This window comes from Mus pahari, chromosome 18, assembly GCF_900095145.1.
Source record: "Mus pahari chromosome 18, PAHARI_EIJ_v1.1, whole genome shotgun sequence".
In the NCBI taxonomy this organism is placed as follows: domain Eukaryota; kingdom Metazoa; phylum Chordata; class Mammalia; order Rodentia; family Muridae; genus Mus; species Mus pahari.
Genome location: NC_034607.1, coordinates 13,963,580 through 13,990,486, shown reverse-complemented (window position 1 = coordinate 13,990,486; position 26,907 = coordinate 13,963,580). Strand labels below are relative to the sequence as shown.

Sequence of the window (26,907 nt, the reverse complement as noted above, 5' to 3'; positions counted from 1 at the left end):
CTCCTGCTCCCTGACCTGCTTGAGTTCCAGTCCTGACTTCCTTTGGTGATCAACAGCAATGTGGAAATGTAAGCGGAATAAACCCTTTCCTCCCCAACTTGCTTCTTGGTCATGATGTTTGTGCAGGAATAGAAACCCTGACTGAGACAGCAGGTGACAGAGAAAGTGGTAAAGTGGTGGCCATTTTGACCCAGGTTGTATTCCACTGGCTACTGCTTTAGAAACCTCTCCACAGCAAACGGCCCCAAGACCCTTTACTCCTCACCTTATGACTACAGTCATATATGTTCCTTTTAGGTTAATATTGATAGTGTTGTGAGTATTTCTGAAAGTTAACACATAGAATTGGACAGTAAACTACATGTCCAGGACTCTAAAAGGGCCTGAATCTACAAAATCAGCAGCAAAATTAAGCTGGATTTTTCTGGATAGTTCTGTAACTGTCATAGATGAAATTTCAATGATCACGGGTGTTTAAGGTAAATTTGATTGAGTCTGGTTGTCCTTCCCACTCTGGTACTCAGCCCACACTATCTAAGGCAGGCTTATGAAAGCCCACGGAGCAGCACTTGATGACACAGTAACGGTAAGAGCGCCTGCGTGCCAGCCGGGTTGCGGTGTCCAGGGAGCAGTAAGACCAGAGGGGCTGCAGAGATGCTCAGCCGTGGTCAGTGCCTCTGGCTGCTCTTTCAGAGGACCTGGGTTAAATTCCCAGCACTCACAACTGTCTGTAACTCCAGTTTCAACGGGCTTTGTACCTTCTTCTGGTCTCCATAGGCCTGTGTCCATGAGGTCAATTCCCACCCCCCTCTTGTTTGAAAGAGGGTCTCACTATGTAGCCCTGGCTGGCTTGGAACTCACTATGTAGACTCAGGGTAGACCTCTCCCCCTGAGTGTTGGAAATAAAGGAATATCCCACCATACCCAGCTTAGCAATTTTAAACATCCTCTTTGTGACTGTCCCTCCTTCTTGCAAGTCCTCTGCCCATTTGTAACACATTTACCTAAGACCACACCCAATTTTACCTTTATTTTTACATGAACTAGAAAGGGAGGCTAGAACCAAGGCAGATACCTCCTGAAGATACTGGGACTCATGGTCCAGAAAGAATAGGAAAGCCTGAAGTTCAGTTTTCTTATAACTACATTTATTTATTAATGCACATGCCAGGGTATATAAACCTGTAGGGATTGGTTCTGTCTTTCCATGATGTGGGTCTCAAGGATCAAGCTCAGGGCATCAGGCTTGGCAGCAAGGGTTTTTGCTAAAACATCTTACCAGTTCCCATGATTTAAACATCAGAGGTGGAGTTTAGTAATTTATTCAATGCTAGATAAGGTGTCTCTTCTTAGCTTGTTCTTCCTCTAGATAGAAGGACACAACACACATATTTACTCACCCAATCACTGGTTCCTGGTAACTAAAATGAAATGCCTTTCTCCATATAGTTTCGAACAGCCAGACCCACCTTCTGTAAGTCAGACCTAAGGGGGACTGTCTACCGGCCACAAGGACGCACATTATCTCCATAATCTCTGTGGTTTCTATCCCTGCACTCCTGGAGCAGAAATGTCCGCCTCAGTCCTTCCTTTTGAAAATGTGAAGACTTCTGGAACTGCCCCTGGAAAGGAAAGGAGACAGGTCAGTGAGAGGCAGTAACAAGGGGCCATAGCTACTGTAATGTGGGTTGGTACAGGAAAGCTGAATAAAACCTTAACAGAGAATCAGAGGGAAAATGCAATAATTCTTCAACATGATTTTTATGTTTTTGCTTTCTCCACATTCTCTATTTTTATTTATTTATTTATTTATTTATTTATTTAATATATGTGAGTACACTCTCACTGGATTCAGACACTCCAGAAGAGGGCATCAGATCCCATTATGGATGGTTGTGAGCTACCATGTGGTTGCTGGAAATTGAACTTAGGACCTCTGGGAGAACAGTCAGTGCTCTTAACTGATGAGCCATCTCTCCAGCCCATATTTAAAGGATTTTTAAATGTTGGCTTTGTGTGTGTGTGTGTGTGTGTGTGTGTGTGTGTGTGTAGGGTGGGGGTGCACATAAGTGAGGGTGCCCAGAGAAGCCACAAGAGGGCATCAGATCTCCAGAAGCTGGAGTCACAGGTGGCCAAGGGCCACCTGATGTGCATGCTGGCAGCTAACTAGTACACGCTCCTATCTTCTCAACTGTCTCCAACCCTTCCTTCCGTGTACTGTTTTGTTCTTTCATTATATAACTGTTTCTATTTTTTTCCTACTCATTCACTTACCTTAAACATACTTATTTTCTGCAAAACTCCTTAATTGTGTGTGTGTGGGGGGGGTATGTATGCAGGTACAAACACATGGAAATCAGAGGACAACTTATAGGAGTCAGTTCTTTTCTTCTACCACATGGGTGGGATTGAACTCTGTTCGTCAGACTTGGCAGCAAGCACCTTTACCTGCTGAGCCAGCTCACCAACCACAAACCTTTCTCTATTGATTGGCCTGGCTCCTTCATGAATGGAAGGAACAAAAGCCCGTAAAGCTTTAAGTCCTTACATCTAGATATGCATTATCTTCCACTCTATAGTCTGTAGCAACAATTTTGATATCTGTTGTGGACTTGCAGTCAAGTAAGTTTTGTGAAGACAAATGTCTTGATTTATAACATTTAATGTCCAAGTGTTTGTACATAAGCAGAATAAAAAAAAAAATGGCTGGAGATTCTTAAAGAAGGTCTATTGCCCTGAGAACAGTGGCAGTAGTTTATTAAGTCTTGAGGGGAAAAACCAAGGATCTATTGGTACTGATGGAGAGAAAACAAATGACAGAGGTTAAGCACAGCTTTGAAAAAAATGGGTTTTAGCACACAGAAGGATTAAAAAAACAAAACAAAACCCAGACCTATAATTTTTTAGTACCAGACAACTCCAACATAATCTTGTCTTGTGTGTGGATACATACATGTATAAAGTATTTTTATATCAAATGCATTTTCATTGTCAGAAGGTTGAAACAGAGCAGACAATACAAATAAAAATAAAATTAGTTTTCCTCCTGAAAGATAATCTTTTATGTTTTTGTTTCTACCCATAAATGAAAGTTAGTTTTTTGCTGAAATGTCAAGAAGATGTTAGGACATAAAACATTGAATTACTCCTTCAGCTAGATCACAGAATTCTGGAGTCTGACCAGCTGACACCAGCACTGAATGTCAGACCAGTTGAAAATCAGAGTTCTCAAAATGCCTCCAGCCTTTTCCTAGCAGCGCTTAGCTCAGTCAGGTGACCTCCTTACATCTCAGTTTCTTTTCTAGGAGGTGTAAGGGCAGTGTTCCCCATCTAACCTGGTACCACCGCTCTAGAATGTTATTCTAAGAGGGGACCGTCTGCGAACTTGATCACATTAACTTCCACAGAGCTTTGTACACAAAGACCCAGGACAGGAGAACAAAAAGACAGTTGGCTTCTAGAATGCTAAGCCCCCAGCAGACACAGGCAGCAATTGAGTTTTAATCCATATACAAATTGCTAAGTATTCACAATCAGTTAAGGAAAATAGTTATTACCATAGTGATTTTTTCCAACATTTTAATTGAGATTTTCTATCAGGGGGAGCAGTTGTGCACTATGAATACAAAGGGCGAGCAGCACAGTAAGCACAGAGTAGTTTCTCTTATAGTGCAGTTAGTGCACATGGATTAGCCAACAAACGCACAGAAATAAAATTGTAACCTCGGTAAATGCTTCTACATAAGCATACACACTTATGGATATTTCCAAGTGTATATGGCTCAGGGTATCTGGATACTGGTTATTTTTCTTTTACAATTATAAACTCTAAAAATTGTACTATCCATGAGACTATTATTGTATACAGAATTAAATTATATAAGCAAGCCAGATATGTTGGCATATACCTGTAATCCTCGCCCTTGAGAGGTAAAGGCAAGAAGACTTTCGCAAATTTAGGTCTAGCCTTTTCTGCACAGTTAATTCTAGGCTAGCCTGGGCTAGTGTGAGAAGCTATCTTAAAAAAAAAAAAAAGGCACATCACATAAGACCAAAATGAAATTAAATAAACATAATTGCAAAAATCAAACTCTACCTAGGCCCAATGGATCAATGGATATATACACAAAATACTCCTGCACCTAAGGTTCAGGGAACACGTGGAGAAGCAGCAGAAAGCATTGTAAGAGCCAGAGGATCAGAGTTTGCTGTGAGATTGTCTCCTAGTAATGCCAGGAGGTACACCCATGACGTCTCATCATCATGACTGCCCAGACACCAGCTGACCAAGGAAGATAGCAACAGACACATCTATGAGGCTTCAACCTACACGAAACCGAGGTATGCTGAGAAACAGTCTTCCCCAGAGAGTAGCACACCAACTGATTAGCTAATAGAAATAGAGCCCTGAAAACACACACACACACACACACACACACACACACACACACACACGTGACATTATATAGGCTGCCGATAGTTAGACGTACATATTTATGCATGTAAAAACAATTAATGAGAAAGTGGGCCCTGAGTTTGAAACAGAGCGAGGAAGGGTATATAGGAGGGTTTGGAGTGAGAAAAGGGGAGGGAGAAATGTTAAACTATAATCGTAAAAAGAAAGAAAAAACGACCACATAGGTATTCATGCTACATTGTGCTAAACAGTCACTAATTATACAAATGCATAAAAATGCAAACTCTAAAGTCAGATGTACTTACAATCCCAAACTACCTCTATATTTATGTATTTTCATCTAAATTGTCAATAAGTGAGGACTTGGATTCTTACTGGATCTAGTACATAAGCCTTAGTGAGGAGATCCAGTTCTTTGAAATACATGAAAATGAAACCACCCCTCTCTTAAGAGCTTCACACTCTCCGGAGCACCCTCCCACTCCCCCCAGCCCCCCACACTGTAATTATATCTTGCATGTCCATTTTCTTCAGTCCCAGAAGCTGACAATCGGCCAAGACATATTTTTGTATGCAAAACCCTTTTTTTGCTTTCTCGGTTTTGAGAGATGAAATAGATGACTACTTTACTATAGTGCTCAGTAGTGTTAACAGAAAGCACCGAGTATTACAGAGCTCTGTGAGATCAGTCATAAATAGGGATAAGATGCCATATACAGCAGAAAAAAAAAAGCATTCACAACGCATAGGGGACTTTCAGGGAATAATTGAAAGGAACTGGGTGAGAGTAGGCATTTGTCCATATTTGAACACTACTGTTAATTTCTTACTGTTGAAGTCATTGAGTAAAAATTGTTTAGGAGGAAGGGGGGGACTAAAGAGATAGCTCAGCAGTCAAGAACACTAGTTGCTATTTCAGGGTATCTGGGTTCAATCTCCAGCACCCACATGGCAGCTCATACCTGTCTGTAATCCCAGGTCTGGGCTTCTGACACAGTCACACAGACTTACATGCAGGCAAAACACCAATGAACATAAAGTAAGAAAAAAATTGTTCTTGACTTAAAACATAATGCTATTGCAACAAAGCCCGTGTAAAAGACCAGAGCCCATTCCTCACCTCCAAGGTCAAACTGTTTTAAACTCTTTTTAAAAAGATTTATTTTATTCATATGAGTACACTCTAGCTGTCTGCAGACACACCAGAAGAGGGCATCAGATATCATTACAGATGGTTGTAAGTCACCATGTGGGTACTGGGTATTGAAATCAGGACCTCTGGAAGTCAATGCTTTTAACCGCTGAGCCATCTCTCCAGCCCCATGACCAAACTTTTAGTCCCATGATAAGATAAACCTTTAAAATGTCTAAGTGCCAGCTACTGGATTAGAGTTCTGCACTTTCACATGGCTTCTCGGGACAGGCCCCAAAGCTAGATGCCATTTATCAAAGGACGATGGCAACACTTCCTGCAAACTAGTGTCCTAAAATGTTCCCTCTGCTGGTTCAGGGTAGGGTTGAAGAAAGCCATTCCAGGGACTATTCCAGAGGAAGCCTTAGATTACAGACAACTTTAGAATAAGCCCCAAAGCCATGCTGAAGTTATAAGGCAAAGTTAAGGCTCAACGTTCTGTGTGGAGTGTTAGGTTTTAGCTGCCTATGGTAGGTCTGCCCTCCTTAGGTATTACCTTGTCCCTTTCTACTCCTTTCAAGTCCCCCCGCCCCCACTTAGGGAGTGAAGTTAAATCTAGGTATGATTAATTCCTCTCCCCAAGACAGAAGTGGAACTGAGGCCTCAAAGTCAGTACAAACTGGCATTTAAATGTATTTTTCCTTAAATTCCCATAGATAACCTCTTATAACAAGAAAGGAACAGCTTTCTGAAGAAGTGATCTTTTAAAATCCACTGAGCTTAAGCTTTTCTAAGAGCAATTTTTTGAGTTGCTCTCTGGTTTCCAGGCCAGGAGTACACTCAACTCAAACTTTAGCTTAAGAAGACCCAAGGAACAGTATATAGACGTGCTTCCCACCTAAGTCTGATGACCCAAGTCCAGTCCCCAGAATCAACTCCTCAATGCCATCTTCTGACATCCATGTGCATGCATTCTTACTCTCTCTCTCTCCCGCTCCTGCCCAGGTTACTTAGGAGTCTGTACATATTTGATTCTGAGATGAAGTAAGAACCCTTACATTTAAAGGACTAAAGAAGACAACATGCCAACTAGAACACAATGATGTAAAGAAACTCATCAAAACCAAGGCAAAGCGAATGGCATAGTCAAGGACTCTCACATCCATGCCTTTGCACAACAGAGGTCAGAATTTTTAAGTTAGAATTAAGAGTCTAGAAAAGCCAGGAGGTGGTGGCGCACGCCTTTAATCCCAGCACTCGGGAGGCAGAGGCAGGCGGATTTCTGAGTTCAAGGTCAGCCTGGTCTACAAAGTGAGTTCCAGGACAGCCAGGGCTATACAGAGAAACCCTGTCTCGAAAAACCACAGGAAAAAAAAAAAAGTCTAAACAAACTAAATATTCTCAGCAAACTCAAACTAGGGGTTCTGTAGATGAGGCAACGGGACAGGAACCCTGCAGAAAGGATTTGGAGCAGACAATGCTGAGGAGCAGGCAGAGGCTGGCTCTGCTCACGTCTCTGTTGAAGAAGGTTCCACAGTCTGACAAAGGAAGAGCATGAGGAAACTGCAACTGTTTAGATCCCTGAGGCCTGGGCTCCCGGACTCCCAAGCGCCGCACCCCACCCAGCACCTCAATGTCCATTCAGAGCTGCACTTCCAGAAGCACCCAGGGGAGTCACCTTTCCTCTCCGCTCTGGCAGCACAGGGTACAATCTCTGATTCTGGTGAGAAGGAAGTGGCTCTGGAGAAGGACAGCTTCAGGCTGCAGTGGACAGCAGGGCAGCCACTCAATATTCTAGTTTCTTTTGAAGCTCAAAATTGTGTGGTGTCAAGGCAAACATACAGGAAGAAGTAGGAGATGAATACATTTATTCCAAAAAAAAATTAACACATCAAAAATGGATTTAAACTTGTCCAGGCCAACTTCATAAATTCTTTAATCTTTTATTAAACAAAATGTACAACCCAAAACATCACACTCTGGTGGTAATAAGTTGGGTAAGGAGAGGTAGAGGGTTACATCTATGTTTGTGGAACAGAGAGCGAGTCCAATCCCAATTTCAGATCTTCTACAGTTCACAACAGAAATGACTGATAAACAATTTAACATAAAATGTACTGGACCACAATGTAACGAGCAAAGGCCATTTCAAAACTACAAGTGACCTCCGAAACACAAATGTTCCTGGCACTGAGCCAGGAGTGAACCTTACCAGTTTGCTGTCTTCCAAAACTGAGCCTGTCAGTTTTTCTATCATTTACTGAGGCCACTCCCAGACAAATCTGTAGGTGACTCGACCATATGAAGCAAAGGCAACAAAGTAAGGAGCTGATTGATAAGCCAACGAGGAAAGTGAGAAGAGCAAGCAGGGCTACTCACGCTGCCTTCCTGACAATGGTAAGGCAGGTCCATCTGGAGGAACGGAAGCTAAGGGAGGACAATTCTTTCTTCAAATGCTTTCCTTCTTAGCAGGCTTTCGGGTGTTTCCTCCAGAGACCCGTCAGCTGCCCAGAAAAGTAGATAGGTACACAACACAGCAACTGAAGCCAGCTGCTTCCCATCCCCCCCTTATTCCAGAAATGGCAGCCTCAGCCAAAATCAAAGAACACTTTGTGGTGAGCCAGATAGACATTTGACTTTAATGACAAAGAGAAAATAATTTGGCCAAAAATTTAAAAAATTAACAGAAAATACTTTTCTTTACAGATATGTAGAAGTTGTTAAAACTTATTTTGTCTAGTATTTTAAAGGGAAAGAGGGAGGAGAAGGCATTTTTTTTTTAACTCCAATGAACATTTACTGTGCCGGTTCCAGATGAGATTGCCAACTAGTCCTGGGATCCAATTTCCAAAATCTAAAGATTCATCCATTTAAGTAGTCCTGACTGTTATGGTCATAAACATTGGACCTTGTGTGGTCTGGGATGACATCAACTGCAGCTTCTTGTTCAGGCATTTCCTGAGGGCTCACATTGCCTCCAACCACCTGATCCCTTGAGGGGGAGCCCGAGGGTGGAGTTTTGACCAAATTCAAAGCACTGTCATTGTCCTCACTCACGTGAGGAACTGCTACCTCTGAGACAGAGGCATGCAGGATTTCTGGAGGGGATGATCCCATCTCCAATGAACTACACTTGAGAAAGTCATCTGGCTCAGAAAGTGGAGAACATGGTTTCTCTTTTGGAACTCCAGGTGTCCGTGTGACAAAATCAACAAGGTCTGGAAGGCAAGGAGATGGTCCAAGGCATGAAGAACTGACCGTGGTGGACTCCATTCTGAGTAAATCTTTCTGTAGTGGTGAAGTTTCTTTTACTTCCTCAGACAACATTCCTCCAGCCAAGAGGTCAAGGGCCTGGTGTGTTCTCTCACCTCCTAAGTCATGGTCAACACTTTCCACAGGGTGTCCAGTTTCCAAAGAGTTAGAGGCAATTCTCCCATTTCTGGAATTAGATGAGGTATGTGTACCCTCTGTTTCAAAGTTAAGCACCAAAGTTTTGGGAGATTCTAATGGAAATCCAGAAAAAGATGGTACTGGTTCAATGTCACTGGAACTGGAAGGATTACACCTAACAGATGACACAGAATTTTCTTCAGACGTTTTTTGTGACAGGGCAGTTGGTGATCTCCGTGTTTGTTCTAGCTGACTACTACAGAAATTGGCATGCATGTCCCCCAGATTCCTCAGAGATGCAAAGCCCTCTACCTCTAAATGTGTACTGTCAAAGTTTTCCAAAACTTTGCTTTCTATTGTCACAGTTAGTTCTGGATGGGTACCTTGTAGCTCCACATCTTCCAATCCTGGTTTTTCTGGCCTCTCCCAAATCTCTTGTCTCTTTAAACACATACCTGATCGAGCTGGAGACAGCAGAAGTAGTTCAGGCATGCCTTTTGGCTTCTGGAGCAATGATGGAAATGAATCTATTTTTGTCCTTTTGGAAGGGAGAGACTGACTCCACTCAATTACTACTTTACTTGTAGTCTCATGTCCTGTCATCAATTTGCTAGACTCTTCTTCCTCTTTGTCAACTGCTGACAACTTGGGTTGTCCTATTTCTCCTTCCCATGTATTTCTATTGCCATGGTTTGAATTAGAATCTTCTATGCTGTTAGCACCTTCTTTTTCTTCTTCTTCTTCTTCTTCTTTTTTTTCAGCTGCTACCTTTCCTTTTAGTTCAGTGTTTCTCTTCATTTCACTTTCTCTGCAATCCTCTGACTGGTATACCTCTTGGTTCTTGTTTTGTTTATCTATGAGGTTAATTTCTACCAACTTCTGAGATCCATTGGTTTGACAGTGTATATCTGACAAATGAGAAGTTGAGTCTGTACCAGGTGGCCCTGGCTCTCCCAGGTCAAGTCTGATTTTCCCCTCTGGAGGTCTATCTTTATCAGTGTCATTCTGGAAAGCACCAGAAGTCCACATGACCAAAGTGTCTGTCTTTGGGGAAACTATTTCACAAGGTTTATTTTGGTATAACCTTGTCAGAGGCTGTAGGAAGCTATAGGTGCTGTCTCTGCTTTTGGGATCTATCTGATCTACAGCAGACCATTTCCCTATGGACTCCATACCTTTTGAAATAGTATCTTCAAGATTACTGATTTCAGTAGCAGTGACCAAAGCACTACATTGAGGCAGGTCCTCTGAGGATACACTACTGTTCAAAGCAGAAGTGGAGGAGATATCTGAACTTTCTGTTCTAGAAAGGCTATTGCTTTCCCCATTGGCCAATGAACTACTACTCAGCTTAGTCTCATGGGCCCCCTTTCCACCACTACTGTAGAATATATCATACAGGTCCTTAGCATTGGCTGTGGCTAAGCACGAATTTCGCTTTTCTAATTTTCTGGCCTGTTCACTGAATACACTGGAAAGGGGTGGTGGAGGCCGTACTAACATAGAGATTAGGGTCTGGTCCCAGTCACTCTCACTCACCCCAGGAGCTGTCTCATCAGAAGGAATGACAGCTGCTTGTTCTGAGGCCATGAAGGCCATAGGCAACCCTGAGTTCAAAACGTTAGGACTTTGGAACCCAAGACTGAAAGTCTGAGATACCACCGAATTAGATTTAACTGGAGTTAAGACAACATTTGCCTGAGCAGGGGATGGGGCAGATAGTTGAGGTACAGCCAGGGGTGGTGGAGGTGGTGGCGGTGGAGGTGGGGGTGGCGGTGGCGGTGGTGGCGGTGGAAGTAGAGCCAGCATTTGCTCAGGTACTTGGGATGGCTCATTCTTTTCAGCCAGTTCCACTTTTTCCTCTGGAGACCCTTTTAGAACCACCTCTTCTCCCCCAAAAGCTTTGGAGATGATATCTGGAGGCAAGAGAAGATCTGATGAAGGCTCTTTAACCACTGGCAGAGGCTTGGCGGAGGCGCCAGAGGACTTGATAGACAGAAAGGTATTAAGAGGAGCAGGCTTGCTCACTGTGGCTGAACCTGACTTGCGGAATACTGTGGATGGGATAGGCAAGTTGGGTCGGATCTTAGTCTGTGTTGACGTTGTAACGACAGGTGTCCAGGGACTGGTATGTGCAACAACAGTTTTTCCGGAAAGCTTGATTTTGATGGGCTTTGCCTTTCCAACTTCAGCTTTGCTGTCATCTCTGTCCTTACTGGTTTCCACCGTGTCTTCCTTAGGGGTACCTGGGGTCACCACTGAAGCTTTTTCTTCTTCTTTTTCTGGCTTCTTCCAACTGAACTTGCCAAAAGAAGTTGCTATTGATGGTTCCTTCTTTACCTCTTCTCTTACTTGGGGTTTGAGGCTAGCCTTCCGTTTCACTTCACTGCTCTCAGGGGAACCCCCACCCTCAGAGAGTTGGTCCTCTAGTTCTCCAGAGGTTTTGTCACCTTCCTTTACTTCTTTCACAATTTTTGCCTTTTTTTCTATCTTCTCCTCCTTTGGCTTCTCGTTAAGTTTGCGTTTTAGCTCATTTTGCCGTCGCCGCTCTGTCTCTAGGACGACAGCCAAGCCAGCTTGGCGGTCCAGATTTCTTCGTTCTTCATACAATGGGTTTTCTTCCACATATTTCTGGAAAGAGAAAATATAAAGGCTTAATAAGTTATCAAATTGATATATAAGAGAAAATCTTGGCCCTTGCACAGCTACAACTCATTTAAGAATAAATCACTGGTACAATCTTTTCAAGAATTAGGGCTGAGACTATCCTAGTGTTAGATGGAATGTGAAAAATGTTGACAGCTAACTCTGATATTTGACATGGTCAAAGGAATTAGTACAGGACAGTGAGGAGCTCTACAGGCACTTCACAGACCAACCTTGTAGTTTTCATTGTGTTGATGACCCTTGACATGCTGCTCTCCAGAAATTGGATCCCCCAAAAATTCCTCACAAAGTTGGCAGTAAAACCCAGTGATAGGAATCAGAAACTCAGAGCCTAAAAGAAACAGAAAAGAGGAAGCAAGCCTTTCCCATCAAGGATGACAGAAACCAAAGGAAAATGCCATCACTATCTGCAGGAGGACGACCACACCCACTTTGGAGTCAGAAGTGGCATTTAGATGAATCCCAAGGACATGCTCTGTCTCACCTAAGGCTTTAACCTCTATGCAGCTATTCTTTTAACCACTTGGGAACACAGAGCACCCTAACCCAGACCCGTCCCTTAGGGTCTAACACGCACCAAGCATCTGAGAAGAGATTTAGAAGCCATACTCCTCGACGGTAAACCCCACCTTTGCAGAAGGAGAGCTCTCCTGTGGGTACTAAGCAAGCACTCACTCATCTCTACATGGAGCACTTACTACTTATAAAGAAAAATTTAAAGATATTCAACTTCTCAGCTTACTTCTTAATAAAAGCACTTCAAAAATATTTTTTAGGGGCTGGAGAGATGGCTCAGTGGGTAAGAGCACTGACTGCTCTTCCAAAGGTCCTGAGTTCAATTACCAGCAACCACATGGTGGCTCACAACTATCTGTACAGCTACAGTGTACTCACATACATAAAATAAATAAAAATTAAAAATATATACATATATATATATATTTTTTAGTTGAAAAATCAGGGAGGGAGGAAACCTACCTTTTGCAGGAACAGTTATCTTGTCAGTTCGCTTTCCAGTGTCTTGCTTAGCCTCGCTCTGGGTCTTTGAAGCCCAAGGTCTGTTGTAGGGATCCAGTGTCTATTTGCAAGAGGCAGAGGCGCTCACACAACAGCACTAAAGTCTCAATGACCCACTTTTCTCTCTTTTTCTTCCCCTAAATTTCACACCAGGGAACCAGCAGTTCTTAGCTACCCACCCCCACCCACCAACTCTGCCAACTGTTTAAACGGAATCACCTGTGGAAAAGGTAAAAACAAGTTAGCTCAAGAACTAGAAATGGATAAATAAAAATTCAGGTACTCAAGGAATCAAAGAGAGAGAGAAGCCTCACTTACACTTGTATGGTGTTTAATTATAGTAGGTCCCCTGAACTGAGCCCTGGGGATAGTATCTCCTTTGTTGTTAACTCTTGGCTCTTCAGAATGGGCTCCTGCCCTTTTGAGAATGTTTCATTTTCCAGCTTTGTAATGCAGATGGGAACACAGAGGTTGGAGGGGAATGAGGGTGAGAGCAGAAACAACAGAGGTCAGGAGACCTACCTGTGTGTGCTTCTTATTGTGCATATGGGTGAAGAAGTCAAACATGGTCCCACAGATGGTATTGCAGTCTTTACACCAGTGACTGCCAGCATCATAATACTCGTAAGCAGCAACAGGCTGATCAGACTGTTTAACAGTTGGATGGAGGCTTTCAGTAGAACTAGGGCTCTTAATACAGGACTTTTCATTCACTTTTGATTCCTAGAGAGAAAAACTACAATTAGAAAAAATTCAAGGCAGTCCAGATTTATTTACTTGCAAAAAAAGCAGGTGGTCACACAATCATAGGAATCATGGTCACAGGAATCTTGACCACAGGAATTATGACCATATGTCTAGTATGTAATATAAAAAGCTATATAAGATAGGGAGAACCTTAATAGAATCTATATCCAAAGACCAAGAAAATGAATTAGGCACTACAGCTCTTTCACATCAAGAATGTAACGGCTAGGCTGGAGAGACGGCTTTTAAGAGCACTAGCTGTAGAGGTCTAGGGATCAATTCCAGTGGCCACACAGTGGCTCACAACTGCTTGTAACTCCTTTTCTGGCCTCTGGGGACACTGTATGCATGTGTACACAGATATACATGCAGGTAAAAATATCCATACACATTAAAAAAAATCTTTAAATAAAAAAATGCATAGCTACTTATATATCTTTAGATATATATTTTAGAGAATTTTAGAGATATTTTAGAAAATTTTCTCTAAAAGAATATCAAGATCATATGAGGTCAGTGAGATGATCTGAGTAAGTTTAAACTGATGATCTGAGTTTGATTTCCAGAATCCATGTAACGAGGTTTTGTGTCATACACATGTAATCCCATGTAATGAGGTTTGGTGTCATACATATGTAATCTCAGCCCTCATAAGGTAAGACGGGAAGGTAGAGAGAGGAGACATGCCATGCTCATGGGCACCAGGTAGCCTGTAAATCAAAGCACAGAGAAACATCAAGAGAGAACCCACCTCAAAAACAAAGTGGAAGGAGAGAAGGGACTCCCCTAAAAGTTGTTCTCTTACCACCTCACATGTGCTGTCACACACATAGTTACATAAATGTAATTATGCATGTATATACATATATACTACATATTCATAATTATATACCTACCTAAATATAATTATATGTGTATATATGTACATACACATATACATACACATATACACATTATACACATAATGAAATAAATGTAATTATATATATATATATACATATATATACATTATATATATTATACACACACACATATATAATGCTTTTAAAGAGGATATTCGAGACTGGAAAGATCTGACTGCCTTGGAGAAAAGAAGCTGGAGAACAATGTGGAAAGGAACTGGAGAACGACCGTGGAGGAGTCATTTCACGATACCCTTTAGTAGATGCTGAATATATTACCTATGCAAACAAATGTTAAATTTAAAAATCAAATGATGACTAGAAAGAGAAACAAAAGATAGTCATTCAGTTAAGAAGATGAAGAAAATAAGAAATTAGTCAAATCACTTTTCTTATGCGTCCTGGAAAGCCAGTGCTGCACATGGGTAAGGCAGACAGTAACCTCCATGGGGTGATAAAAGGAGTAAGATCAAATATCCCTAAATTGCCTAAAAGTCACCAGTACAAGTTAAAACCATTGAGTTAACAATTCTATTTTTTTAGTGTGTGTGTGAGCATGCAGGTTCACGTGTGCTGTGGCATGTGGTTAGAGATCCGAGGACAACTTTTGGAATCAGTTCCTGCCGTCTACCTTATTAAGGCAAGATCTCTTTTGTTTCTGCTGTTAGGATGTACATACAGACTGGTTGGCCCTCTAGCTTCTGGCTCATTCTTCTGTTTCTGTTCATCTCATCTTAGAAGTGCTGGATTTATAGACTCATGACACTGAATTCTACTTTTTATAGGCTCTGAGAACTGAGCTAAAGTTACCCAGCTTCTATTAAAAGTTCTTCTACCTGCTGAGCCATCTCACCAGCCTGAATTCTCTTTTAAAATGTAACTCCCCTCAGCTGGGCATGGTGGTGCACACCTTTAATCCCAGCACTCGGGAGGCAGAGGCAGGTGGATTTCTGAGTTCGAGGCCAGCCTGGTCTACAAAGTGAGAGTTCCAGGACAGCCAGGGCTATACAGAGAAACCCTGTCTCGAAAAAACAAAAAACAAAACAAAACAAAATGTAACTCCCCAATAGTAAGGTATCAAAAATAAATGCTTCTATTTATGTGAATTAGTCACTAGGTTGGGGAAAGGGCACTTAGGAAATGAGAATTTTGGTCAGATGAATTATAGTGAACAAAAGAGCAGAGAGGAATGCAGTAGGACCTCAGTGTATATATCGCAATCCCTAGCTGTGTGTGAAGAGAGGACTGAGACTGTTGTAGCAATGAGTGTGGTGGTGCATGCTTTAATCCCAGCACCCTAGAGCCAAGGGGATGTCTGTGAGTTCAGGGCTAGCATGGTCTACATAGAGAGTTCCAGGGCAGCCAGAGCTATTTGGTGAGATCCTCTTTCAAAAACCTAAGTGAAAACCTCAAAATAAATAAATAAATAAATAAATAAATAAATAAATAAAATAAAAAAATAAAAATAAAATAAAAAAAATAAAAAAATTCTACAGCAGTCTATAGGGGGGAAAATTAACCAAAAAGTTAGTCATTACCTTGTTGTTAGAGGAAGAGTTTGAGGGTGACAACTCTTTTTCTGGGCTCTTAGATTTTTCTTTTTCAGGCTTCTCTGTAGACTCTTTACTGTCATTTGAAGATTTCAGGGATTTATCAAAGATGTCAATTCCCAAGATCTGAGCCACTTTGTCCAGTTCAGACTGCTTCTTTTCTGCTTCTTCTGTCTCTTTATGTAGCTCGGCAATGTCCTTCATAATACTATCCTGAAGACGACTCACCTCCATCAGAAGTGGATCTTTGTGACCATCCTTCTCCCTTCGCTTCTTACGCAACATCTCCCCTGAATGGTCAAATGTTTACCAAAAGAAATCTAAGGAATGACGGACTAAGAGAATTCATTCTTTTACATTTATAAGTAGCAATCTATAGAGCTGTATGGTTCCAAAATTATTTTCCACCAAAAAACTTAAAAGCAAGTAACAGTCTCTCTCCATGAGGGTTATAGCTTGGGAGAAGTTTCAGTAAGGGCAGAAGGCTAGAGATCACATTCTCTTTTGTATAATGATAATCAGGTGGGATCTCAGGTGCTCTGTAAACTCTCCCAGGTGACATAGGCAGGTTTCTATGTATGTGTCCCCTAAATAGATTATTTGACTTTATCTAACTTAAGAACATTTTACGAGTTTCTGCAATGAGTTTATGCCTAATGTTCTTTCCTATTTTCAAATTGATTCATGGATTAACCCTTATGGAACAAAATAAATAAGCTTTTCATCTTAAGCAATACAGATTCAGACAGAAACAGCTACCTGTTTCTGTTCTCTACTCTTTCATACTATTATCCAGCTGCAGTATTTAGAAACATTATTTTTTTCTTTCACTACATATGTGAATTCTTAAAAGCACAGATGAAGAAACAGAAGAAATAGCAGTACATATCTGGAATCCCATCACTTTGAAGATGGAGACAGGAGTGTCAGGATTTCAAAATCCTCCTGAGCTACACAGTGAATGTGAGGCTAGTAATGGTTACATGAGACCTTGTTTCCAAATACAAAACATAAAAAACAACAATGCCAGTCTGGTCTACAAATAGAATCCCAGGACAGCCAGGGCTGTTACACAGAGAGACCCTGTCTCAAACAAACAAGCAAGCAAGCAAGCAAACAAACAGAAAACAAAAAGGAGAGGGGGAGAGGATAACAGCTTAAGAAAGTAAGGTATCCGGGAACCCTGTGGGCTACAGAGAAAGCTCTCAAGAGTGATGAGGGATACAGAGAGGACACTACAGCCAACTCAACATGGCTCCCACCAGCGACATTTGAGAGAACTGGGGCATGGAAATAAGTAATGACAATGACAAATAATAACCCATAATCACTGAATGAGTATACACTCATACAAATGACTAAACAAAACAGGGCAGGAGTCAGAAGTTCCTCATTGAAACAGAAACCCCCTACATAGAAGGAATAACAAAAATGGAAAAAAAAATCAACAACCATCAAAACAAGTTTCTCAGGCTAGAAACATTAATTAAAGTGGTAGGAGAAACTTCACCAGTGACTTTTACCACAGTCTCACAGATTTCCCGGGAGACACTCCTGTCATAACCTTGGCATTCCTTTTGTCATAGTCTTAACCAAACTGAATAAGCTAAAGTCAATCATAGACATCAGATAAACTAAAATTAAGAGATATTTTATAAAATACACGATCTTTCCTAAAATATCAAATTATGACTAGAAAAGCTCAGAAACTATTACTATCAAAAGGTAAAAGACTAAAGACTGATGACTGAATGTGATAAATAACCTTTCAATTGCTTTTTCTATAAAAGACAGTTATAAAACAATTAGTAAAATATAAATAAGATTGGTAGACTAGAAAGTAAAATTAATTTCCGAATTTTTTTTTTTTTTTTTAAAGAAAGGCAGACTGCCACATGCAATGCCTCATGTGGACGTGTCTGTAGTCTGGAAGCTTCACTCCCTATGTCCTCCTACAGTGGACCTTGAGAGCTCGTTTGGAGCTTCTAGCAGGGAAGTGCAGCTACTAGTATACCCTTGACCGAAGACTGGTCCTTTTAGGGAAGGTCATCCTCTTTGACAGAGCACGCAGCTTCAGGAAAGATGTACATGGAGCGGTGAGGGAGGAAGGGGACACCCACCTGACCAGCCAGATCAGCCAATCAACCTTGGTGATCAATGGGGTGACAAATGCCACAGCCAGATCACCTTCACAACCTAATTTCCTAATTTATAAAAATCTTTTTTGCAGCTGGGTATCGTAGGACACACGTTGAATCCCAGCATTTGAGACACAGAAGCAGGTAGATCTCTGTGAGTTTGAGATTAGCCTGCATTACAAAAAGAGTTCCAAGACAGCCAGGGCTGTTACACAAAGAAATCCTGTCTCAACAAACCAAAAAACAAAAACAAAAACCACAAAACCACCAAACAAACTTTTTATATGTGTGTATGTTTGTGTGCATATGTTCACATGTGTGAGTATAGGCATACACATCTTACTGGAGTAGCAGTCAAAGGGCAACCTTTGGTGTTAGCCCTTGTCTTCCATTTTGCTTGAGACAGGACCTCATCTGCTGCTACATTCTCTAGCTTCTGGGGATTCTCCTTTCTGCCTGCCATCTTAAGACAGATGCTGAAATTACAGATGTGTGCTACTGTATTGAACTTCCTGTGGGTTCTGAGAACCTAAACTCAGATCCTCCCACTTGCTTTAGTCCTTGTTTTATACTTTGATTAGTGTATTGCATACTTAAATTCTTACTTGGAAATACTTATTCTAAAAGACCTGAGGAAAAAATTACACATTAGTGCCAGGCATGGTGGCATACCTTTTTTTTTGGTTTTTCAAGACAGGACAGGGTTTTTCTGTGTAGCTCTGGCTGTCCTGGAACTCACTCTGTAGACCAGGCTGGCCTCGAACTCAGAAATCCGCCTGCCTCTGCCTCCTGAGTGCTGGGGTTTAAAGTATGTGCCACCAGCCGGGGCGGTGGAGGCACACGCCTTTAATCCCAGCACTCGGGAGGCAGAAGCAGGAGACTCTCTTAAGTTCAAAGCCAGCCTGGTCTACAGAGTGAGTTCCAGGACAGCCAGGGTTACACAGAGAAACCCTGTCTCAATAAACAAAAGCAACAATAACATATTATACACTCTAATACAAAGTGAGGGAGAGAGGGGAAGAGAAAAAGATTAAAAACAGAAAATATGGTAAAACTTTAATAATTTGAGAGGACTACCTGAGGATTCTTTGCATGATTATTACAACTTTTCTCTAGGTTTATGTCCAAAATGTCTTCCCTGATTCTAACTTCTAACACCTCGCCACTTGAATCTACTGCTCAACAAAGCAGCCATACAAAGGAGTTGTCTGATACCTTGCTGTTTATGGAGCCGCTCCAACTCACTCGTGAGATAAAACATTTTCTTTTGCCGGGCTTCCTGTTCAGTTTTCAGTTTTTCTCTCTCCTCGATAACCTACAGAGTACAAAATGGAAAGAGTGTGATCTGAAGTACCCAAAAAAGGGTGGGAGGGCGGGGAGTAGGGGGAGGGAGATAGATAAGCTGTATCTGTGTTAAAGACTCTGTAAGATCACATGACTGAACGTCAAGATCACAGAGTTAACATTAAGATCAGAACTCTACCACTGTGAGCTAGTTTTACTCCCTTTGAAAGTCAACTAGAGCCCACACCTATGGGACTGTCTGATCTAATATCCATGTGACTCCCAAAATCATACAGTGTATTCTTAGCAGACCAGAAGTTTTCATCAGTTCAAATGCTAAGAACATCATTGAAGCCAGCCAGTGGTGGCACACACCTTTAATCCCAGCACTTTGGAAGAAAAGGCAGGTGGATGGATCTCTGAGTTCGAGGCCAGCCTGGTCTATACGGCAAGTTCTAGGACAGCCAGGGCTGTTACAAAACAAAAACAAAAGTAAAAAGACACAACTCATGTATCTACGCACACAGTGGAACCTGGTACTTGTGTTCCTGGCTCATGGCACTCACTCTGGTTAAAAAACAAATTGCTCCCTTAGAAAACTGTGCTCCTGTGGTGACAGGAGTCCCTCAGCTTCCAACATCCTCCTTTTCTACCTATCTAGCACTTATGCTTGAATCTTAAAGTCCAGTGTAGGGGCATGCTCCTATAAATCTTAGCCCTCAGGAGGCTTTTGCAAAAGGACTGCTATAAGTTCAAGGTCAGCCTGGTCTACATAATAAGCTCTAGGGAAGCTAGGGGCACCGAGCAAGACCTAGCCTTAAAACAATACACCTTCACCCAAAGTTCAAATGTCTGCACACAGAAGCTTTGTAGTCAAAGTGACATTTTATTCAAATACAAGTTCTAAACCAGAATTTTATCCTCTTCTTCAGAACTATACTACCAAGAAAGGTTTCAAGCACAAAATACCTACAGCCACTGACACCACTGGATAGACTCTGAACCTAGGGAGAAACTAGGATTGAAATGTGGATCTGAGTGACCTGTATTAGCTGTTTTATATACTTCATGTTATTTAAACTTCACAACATTTTCTCTATTTTACAGTAGAAAAGGTGATCAACTACCTTGGGGCTAGAGATGCTCAGCAGTTATGAGCAAGTACTGCTCTAGTAGAGGACCCGTGTTCAGTTCCTAGCATCCACATTAGGTGGCTCACAGCTGCCTATAACTGTAGTTCCAGGGCATTTCACATCCTCTTCTGGACTCGTTGGGCACCTGTCCACAGGTGCACAAGTTCATATACAAACAGGAACATACATACATACATATAAACATACATACATACATACATACATACATAATTAAAAATAAACCTTGGAGCTGGAGAGGTGACTCCTTGGCTAAAAACACTGACTGCTCTTCTAGAAAACCTGTGTGCTGTCTATTCATAGCACCTACATAGTGGGTCACAACTGCTTATAACTCTACAGTCCAGATGATCTGAAGCCCTCTTCTGGTCTCTAGAATACCAGGCACGAATATAGTGCACAGACATACATACAGACAAAACGAACATATAAGATAAATTCTTAAAACAAAACAAAAAAAAAAAAAGAAAAAAAAAAAAAAAAAAAAAAAACCTTAAAAAAAAAGACCTTACCCAAGGTCATACAAGTCAAGGTAAATTTAAAATACAGATACAGATTGTATATGGTGGCATATGCATTTTCCAGAACTCAGGAGACAGAGCCAGGTAGATCCTTTGAGTTAGAGGCTAGTCTAGTCTATATAGAGCGTTCTAGACCAGCCAGGAATATATAGCAAGACCCTGGTCTCAAAATAAACAAATAAACAAACAAACAAAAAAAAACAGATATAGCTGTCCTAAATTTTATGTTCTTTTAACCATGTTACTACTAACAGAAAGAAAGAAAAAAAAAAAAAGGCAAATATGGCTCGTCTTTAATAAGCAGATGAGAAAAGTGATGTATTATCATCCCCGATTCAGTGTAAGGCTCTTAAAGAGAAAGTGTTCACTGTTGGAGAGGTGGCTCAGTATTTAAATGCACTGGCTGCTCTTCCAGAGGTCCTGAGTTCAATTCCTAGCACCCACATGGTGGCTCATAAGCATCTGTAATGGGATCTGATGCCCTCTTCTGGGACATAAGCATCCATTCAGACAGAAATATGCATCTATGCACACATAAATAAATCCAAAGAAAAAGATTTTAGAGTGTTACCCTCACCCTGATTTTTCAAGCCCACCTTTAATCCCAGCACTCAGGAAGCAGAGGCAGGCAGATCTCTGTGAGTTCAAGGACAGCCTGGTCTACAGAGTAAGTTCCAGGACTAGGACTACACAGAGAAACGCTAAGTGTGTATGTTGGGGGAGGGGAGGAAGCACTCAGTCTCTATAAACATTTTTTTCCTTAAAGTTTAAGTTTTGTTTTCATTGAAAGTTTAAGACTGTCAATGAAACTTAAGGCTGGAGTTAAAAGTATTTGAATACCATTGAAAATTAAAATGTTTTTGTCTTCCAAGAACTAAATTTCTTTAAAATGGATAAGAGACTGTAAGATACTTTAAGGTTGGACGCTTCTCCCGGCAGTATCTTCAGCTCACTCATGACAGAGACACAAACAAACCTAACGGTCAGACTTTTCATCTGGCAAAACATGAGGTGCTCAGAGGGGCTACTGCATACATCATATGGATAATGATGTGAACCTCCAAAAACCAAATACCTTAAAAAGCTTCACCCTCCCCCCCCAATAAACAGGTACAAATGACCACGTTAAAGTAGCAAGCTAAGGCATGAGACGCCCAGAGCTGATAGTCACCTTCTGCTTCTGGGAGGCACGGTTCTTCTCGTCAGACATCTTCTTTGGATTACATCTTATGAGTGATGGAATGGACACCCGAACAGGAATTCGCTTCACAGATATTGAGCCTAGTACTGGTATTTCTTGTTTGGGCTTTGCAGGAGTCACAGTAGGGATCACCCGGAGATTGGGACGGCTACGAGTAGCTTGTTTGGTTACTGGTATTAGCCTGTGTGGGTCAGATAAAGGGTGGCCTGGTGGTTGAGAGGCAGGATACACAGGCCACCTTGAGGCTGCATATGCCATGTAGTGCCTATATGCATCAAAGGAGGCAGAGGGGATGACAGATCCCTGGTAATTTGGAGGTATCCGAGCTGCAGCAAACTGAGAGACCCTTGGTATATGAAACGGAGACAATGCAGCAGAGTGAGGAAGTCTAATCGGGGTAGATGGGGCTGATGGCAGCACGCACCGAACAGCAACAGATGACTGAAGCCCACTGCCAACTACCTCTGGTCCTGAAACATGGCCCACTGGATGGTCAGACGTTAGGAATGGAGGGCTATTTTTTGTGCACAAGTAAGGATCCACCAGGGAAGCTGGGTGTGGATGAGGTACTTCTGGGGACTGAGCACTGCTATGATGTGCCTCCCTACTCTCCGGTCTGTGAGGGTCTGATGAGCGCCAATCAGTTGTGAAACTGTGGTCAACCGAGGAACAGCGGTCAGCTGAAAAGTGTCGGTCACCAGACAAGTGTCGGTCAGCTGACGAACGTCGGTCAGCTAAGGGGCGTGATGATGGCTTCTTGCCATGAAGTCTCTCCTGGGTGCGTGCAGCCAATTTACCAATTTCTGCTACTCCAATATCCAGCCCTATGGTCTTAAGCAAGTTGTGAATCTTGGCATACTCTGGATTGCTTTCTTCTAGTGATTCTAGCTTTCCAGCTGGAGTCGAGGGCAGAGAGTTTGCCTTCTGTCTCGTACCTGTACTCTCCGGGTCCTCCAGGGACTTAGGTGGGGATTCTGATTTTACATCCTCCTCTTCATCCCCATAGAGAAATTTCTCCTCATCCTCAATATCAGGGAAGCTACGCCTTCTTTTTTCCTGTGTAATGGTAGGATCAGCCAACATGCTCAGAATTCGAGAAAAGCCACTGCCATCCTGGCTAGCTCTCTCGTGGGGCAGTAAGAAATCTGTCTGTTGCTCAAGTCCCTCAGCCTTCAAATCCAATTTCTCCTTAAAGCCCAGAAAACTGTCAAACGTTTCACTGTTGTCTTCCGGGATCTCACGGAGGGAGCCCCACTGGTACGGGTCACTCTGAGGCTCTCTCGGGTCGGCCTCCACCGTAGTGCCCCTGTTTCCAGTCCCTGAAGTAAAGGCAGCAATAGCGCCACTGAGTGGAAGAGGAGGACGTTCAGGGTAACGAGGGCGCTCTTCACCAGGGCTGGCACCGCTAGAAAAGCCCTCAAGCTGCGAACACAAACACGCCGATTTAGCATCTATGAGAAATCACAGAGCACTAGCAACTGAAACATTTCTTGAATAGGGGAGATAGATATGTATAAACAAAAAGAAAAATGATATTAGCTAAGTTCAAGAAACAAGTCCTCTCTCCAGTGGTCTCTGTCAGGAGAAAGAGGAACGCAGTAACTGAGTGGTCTGGGCCTTTTACCCATGTACTTTTTTCCTTATCAAGGAATCTGAATTCAAAAGGATTTTAGAAGTTTTCCCTAGCTTGTTTTCCTTTTATTTTTTTAAGAACTGTATTTATTATCATTGTTGTGGTGACTGTGGGAGTGAGAGGTGTCTGACTATATGGGCACACATAAGCAGAGTGTGTGCTGGGAAGGAATGTGAACATAAGGGCACACAGGGGCATGGTGTTGGGGGCAGAGGGGAGGCATGTGTGACTATATGGACACATATGACCAATGTATGTGTGAGGGGAGAGGAGGGGAAGGGAGGGCAAGGGAGGAGAGAGGTGGGTGAATATACAGGCACACATGAGCACAATACATGTGTGAATTCTCATGAGTTAGGTTCTGGGAATCAAACTCAGGTCATCAGGTCTGCCCCAGCCCTGTTGCTAGGGTCTAATTATATAGCTGAGGCTGACCTAACTCTCACTGTGCTCCCACAAGCCTTGAAGCCTCATAAACTAGTCTCTTGGCTGCTGAGATTATAGGTGGGTATTATCCTACCCAACTTGTTTTCCTATCTATTGATGACCAAAAGAAAAAACCACACAAGTCAGACTACTGTGGAGACAGGAAACTCTAGGAGGCTATCTCATCGGCCTCCTTTTGTTTCTCTAAGTGCCTCCGTACTGGCTCAGAAACCGGTAGTCAAACTAGAACTCTTGCCTGACCATCTTTTCATAGGAAAGAAAAACTATGTCAAGGCCAGGAATGGTCTCTAAAAAGCACACAGGAAGTGGATGGCTCCAAAACAGAATCATTTCATTTCTAGACTAATGTCCTACAACTCATAAGTTGTCTTCTAAAGGGATTAAAAAAATATATCAGGATTATTTTCTTTTGCCCTCAAGCTTCATTTCCAAGAAACTCACATTCCAAGATTCCTATAGGGCTATTCAATTTAAAGAGGGGGAAAAAAAAAATCAAGGCAGGTACTCTCCAAAATGTATTTACAAAGTAATCCAGCAACAGAAGCCCTTGTTGATACGCTATGAGCCTACAGTTTAATTTGAGAATCCTGAAAGGGGTTGATCACTGTTAAGCCTAACAGTATTATACAGCAATGTTACACAGACTGCCAACAGAAATGCAACAGAGACCTGCAAGGAAGGCTTCATGTCCACTTCAACTCGTTTCTTCAGAATGGACTTCTTGGGCATCACAGGGACTTCCTCAGGCCGCTGCAAAGAATACCCAGGCTCTGATGGCGTTAGGACACCTGACAAGCCGGGGATGGAAGAGCCAGTCTGCCCGCCATCAACCCCCAGCAGCTCTTGACTCAAGCTCCTACTCTGCTCCTCTTCTTCCTCTCGCCTTCTCCTGGCAAGGTCCAGTTCTCGAAACTCGGGATCTAGGAACCGAGGGCTCGGGCTGTTTCTCCGCTGCCGGTAGCTTCGAGTCCCAGATGTAAAACCTGAGTGATCCCCTCCTGTGCTGTGGACCTTCTCTGTGTCATCATAACGGGGCCTTTTGGCCTCCCGGCTTCTTTCCTCAGAGCGTATGGAATAGGAGGAGCTTTTAAGTTTGTCTCTATTGCGTTCTGTTCCCCTCAACAATTCATCGTGACAACTGCTCTGGGGACTATACTCAGATCGATGCAGAAAAGTTTCTCTTGTCCGGTAGTCCTCATCAAGTTGTCCCAAGAAGGGACTAAGTGGTCCCTCCTCCCGAGAAATGTATCGTTCAAGACCCCGAGAACACTGGGAGCTTCGAGTGAAAACAGAATCATCAGTCAGGTCATCCCTGAGGAAAGAAAGAAGCATCAGTGAATATACTGGACTTGGAGAGAGAAAGGCCAATGCTAAGATAATTTAGAAGTAAACCTTAGAATTCTTAAAGCAAAAGTAAATAATTATGAAGTCCAAAGACAGATTACAGACAGAACATTTCCTCTCCTTTCTCAGGGTCAGGAAATGTCACAAGCAGCCTCAGACTCTAATCAAGAGGTGCTACTACTAATACAACTAACAGAATTCTTAGGCTAATTACTTTTAAATTAGTCTGAGGACCAGAGTACCACACACACTCGAGCTCAGGGGATACAAAACCATCGCAAAGAGGCTAGAAAAAAGCTTTAGCAGTTAAGAGTGCATAATATCTTCTACAAGAGCCAAGTTCAGTTCCAGAACCTATGTTCAATGGCTTACTCCAATTTAGGAGATTGGACAGCCTCATCAGATTGTGAGGATGCCTGCATTCACATGAGCACACACAGAAACACACACACAAAACTGAAAAATAAAAATAAACCTTAAAAAATCCACAAAGAATCCTAATTGATACTTGACTAGTTAGACTGTATAGAAGCCTACACCTTTAATCCCAACACCAGGGAGGCAGGTGGATCTTTCTGAGTTCCATGGTTACAAACTGAAACACTTGTCTTGAAAAAACAACAACGACAAAAAAAAAAAAAAAAAAAAAAAACCAAAAGGACTGGAAAGATGGCTCATTGGTTAAAAGCACTGGATGTTCTTCAGAGGACATGGCGGCACATGGGTTTGACACAGCACCCATATGGTGGTTCACAACCATCTATATCTTCAATTTCAGAGGATCCAATGTCTTCTTCAGGCCTCCTCCTCAGACACCATGCATGCCTGTAGTACACACACATACACCCATACACATACACACACACATATACATATACACATATGTATATTTAAAAATGAAACAATAACAAAAATGCCTGACTAGCTAAATTCAAGCTCTTTGTCAGGACTAGCAGCCCTGGCATTATCTAGGAATTTATTAAACACCAATAATTTTAAGCAGACCTGATGGTGAGCATCTGTAATACTAGTAAGTGTACTGAGTTCGGAGTCAACCTGAGTTCTACCAACTTTTAAGGACAGATTGGCTAGAGGACACTAGCTCAAAAACAAAACAAGAAATATAGATTCTTAGGCTCTATCCCAGGCCTATTGGACTAGAGTTTGAATTTTAATGAGATTTCTAAGTGATTTGTATGTTCTGTAAAGTTTGAGAAACAATATTCAAGAACAACCGCTTTCAAGCTTTGTTCCATAGTTTAGGGTTGTTTCTTTTTCTTTTTTTAAATAAATAAATATGTATGTATGTATGTACATGAGTACACCATCACTGTCTTCAGACACACCAGAAGAGGGTATGTATGTA

At 42.1% G+C, this 26,907-nt stretch overlaps 1 protein-coding gene across 3 annotated transcripts in view; it reads right to left on the bottom strand.

Annotated features, from left to right (window-relative positions):
- Window positions 1-1,131: 1,131 nt before the first annotated feature.
- Window positions 1,132-26,907, bottom strand: part of Znf318 (zinc finger protein 318) — a 37,353-nt gene continuing 11,577 nt past the window's right edge. The window contains exons 3-10 of one of the 3 annotated variants that reach the window (XM_021217897.2): window positions 24,867-25,509; window positions 22,088-23,539; window positions 19,176-19,275; window positions 15,811-16,112; window positions 13,146-13,346; window positions 12,585-12,684; window positions 11,819-11,937; window positions 8,331-11,570 (exon numbers count right to left, since the gene is read on the bottom strand). In XM_021217897.2, coding sequence (XP_021073556.1) covers window positions 8,412-11,570; window positions 11,819-11,937; window positions 12,585-12,684; window positions 13,146-13,346; window positions 15,811-16,112; window positions 19,176-19,275; window positions 22,088-23,539; window positions 24,867-25,509 — 6,076 coding nt within the window. In that variant the 3' untranslated portion in view covers window positions 8,331-8,411. Of the gene's footprint in view, window positions 1,623-8,330; window positions 11,571-11,818; window positions 11,938-12,584; window positions 12,685-13,145; window positions 13,347-15,810; window positions 16,113-19,175; window positions 19,276-22,087; window positions 23,540-24,866; window positions 25,510-26,907 lie in introns of those variants that run through there. The other 2 variants (XM_029531304.1, XM_021217899.1) reach the window with 2 other exon arrangements.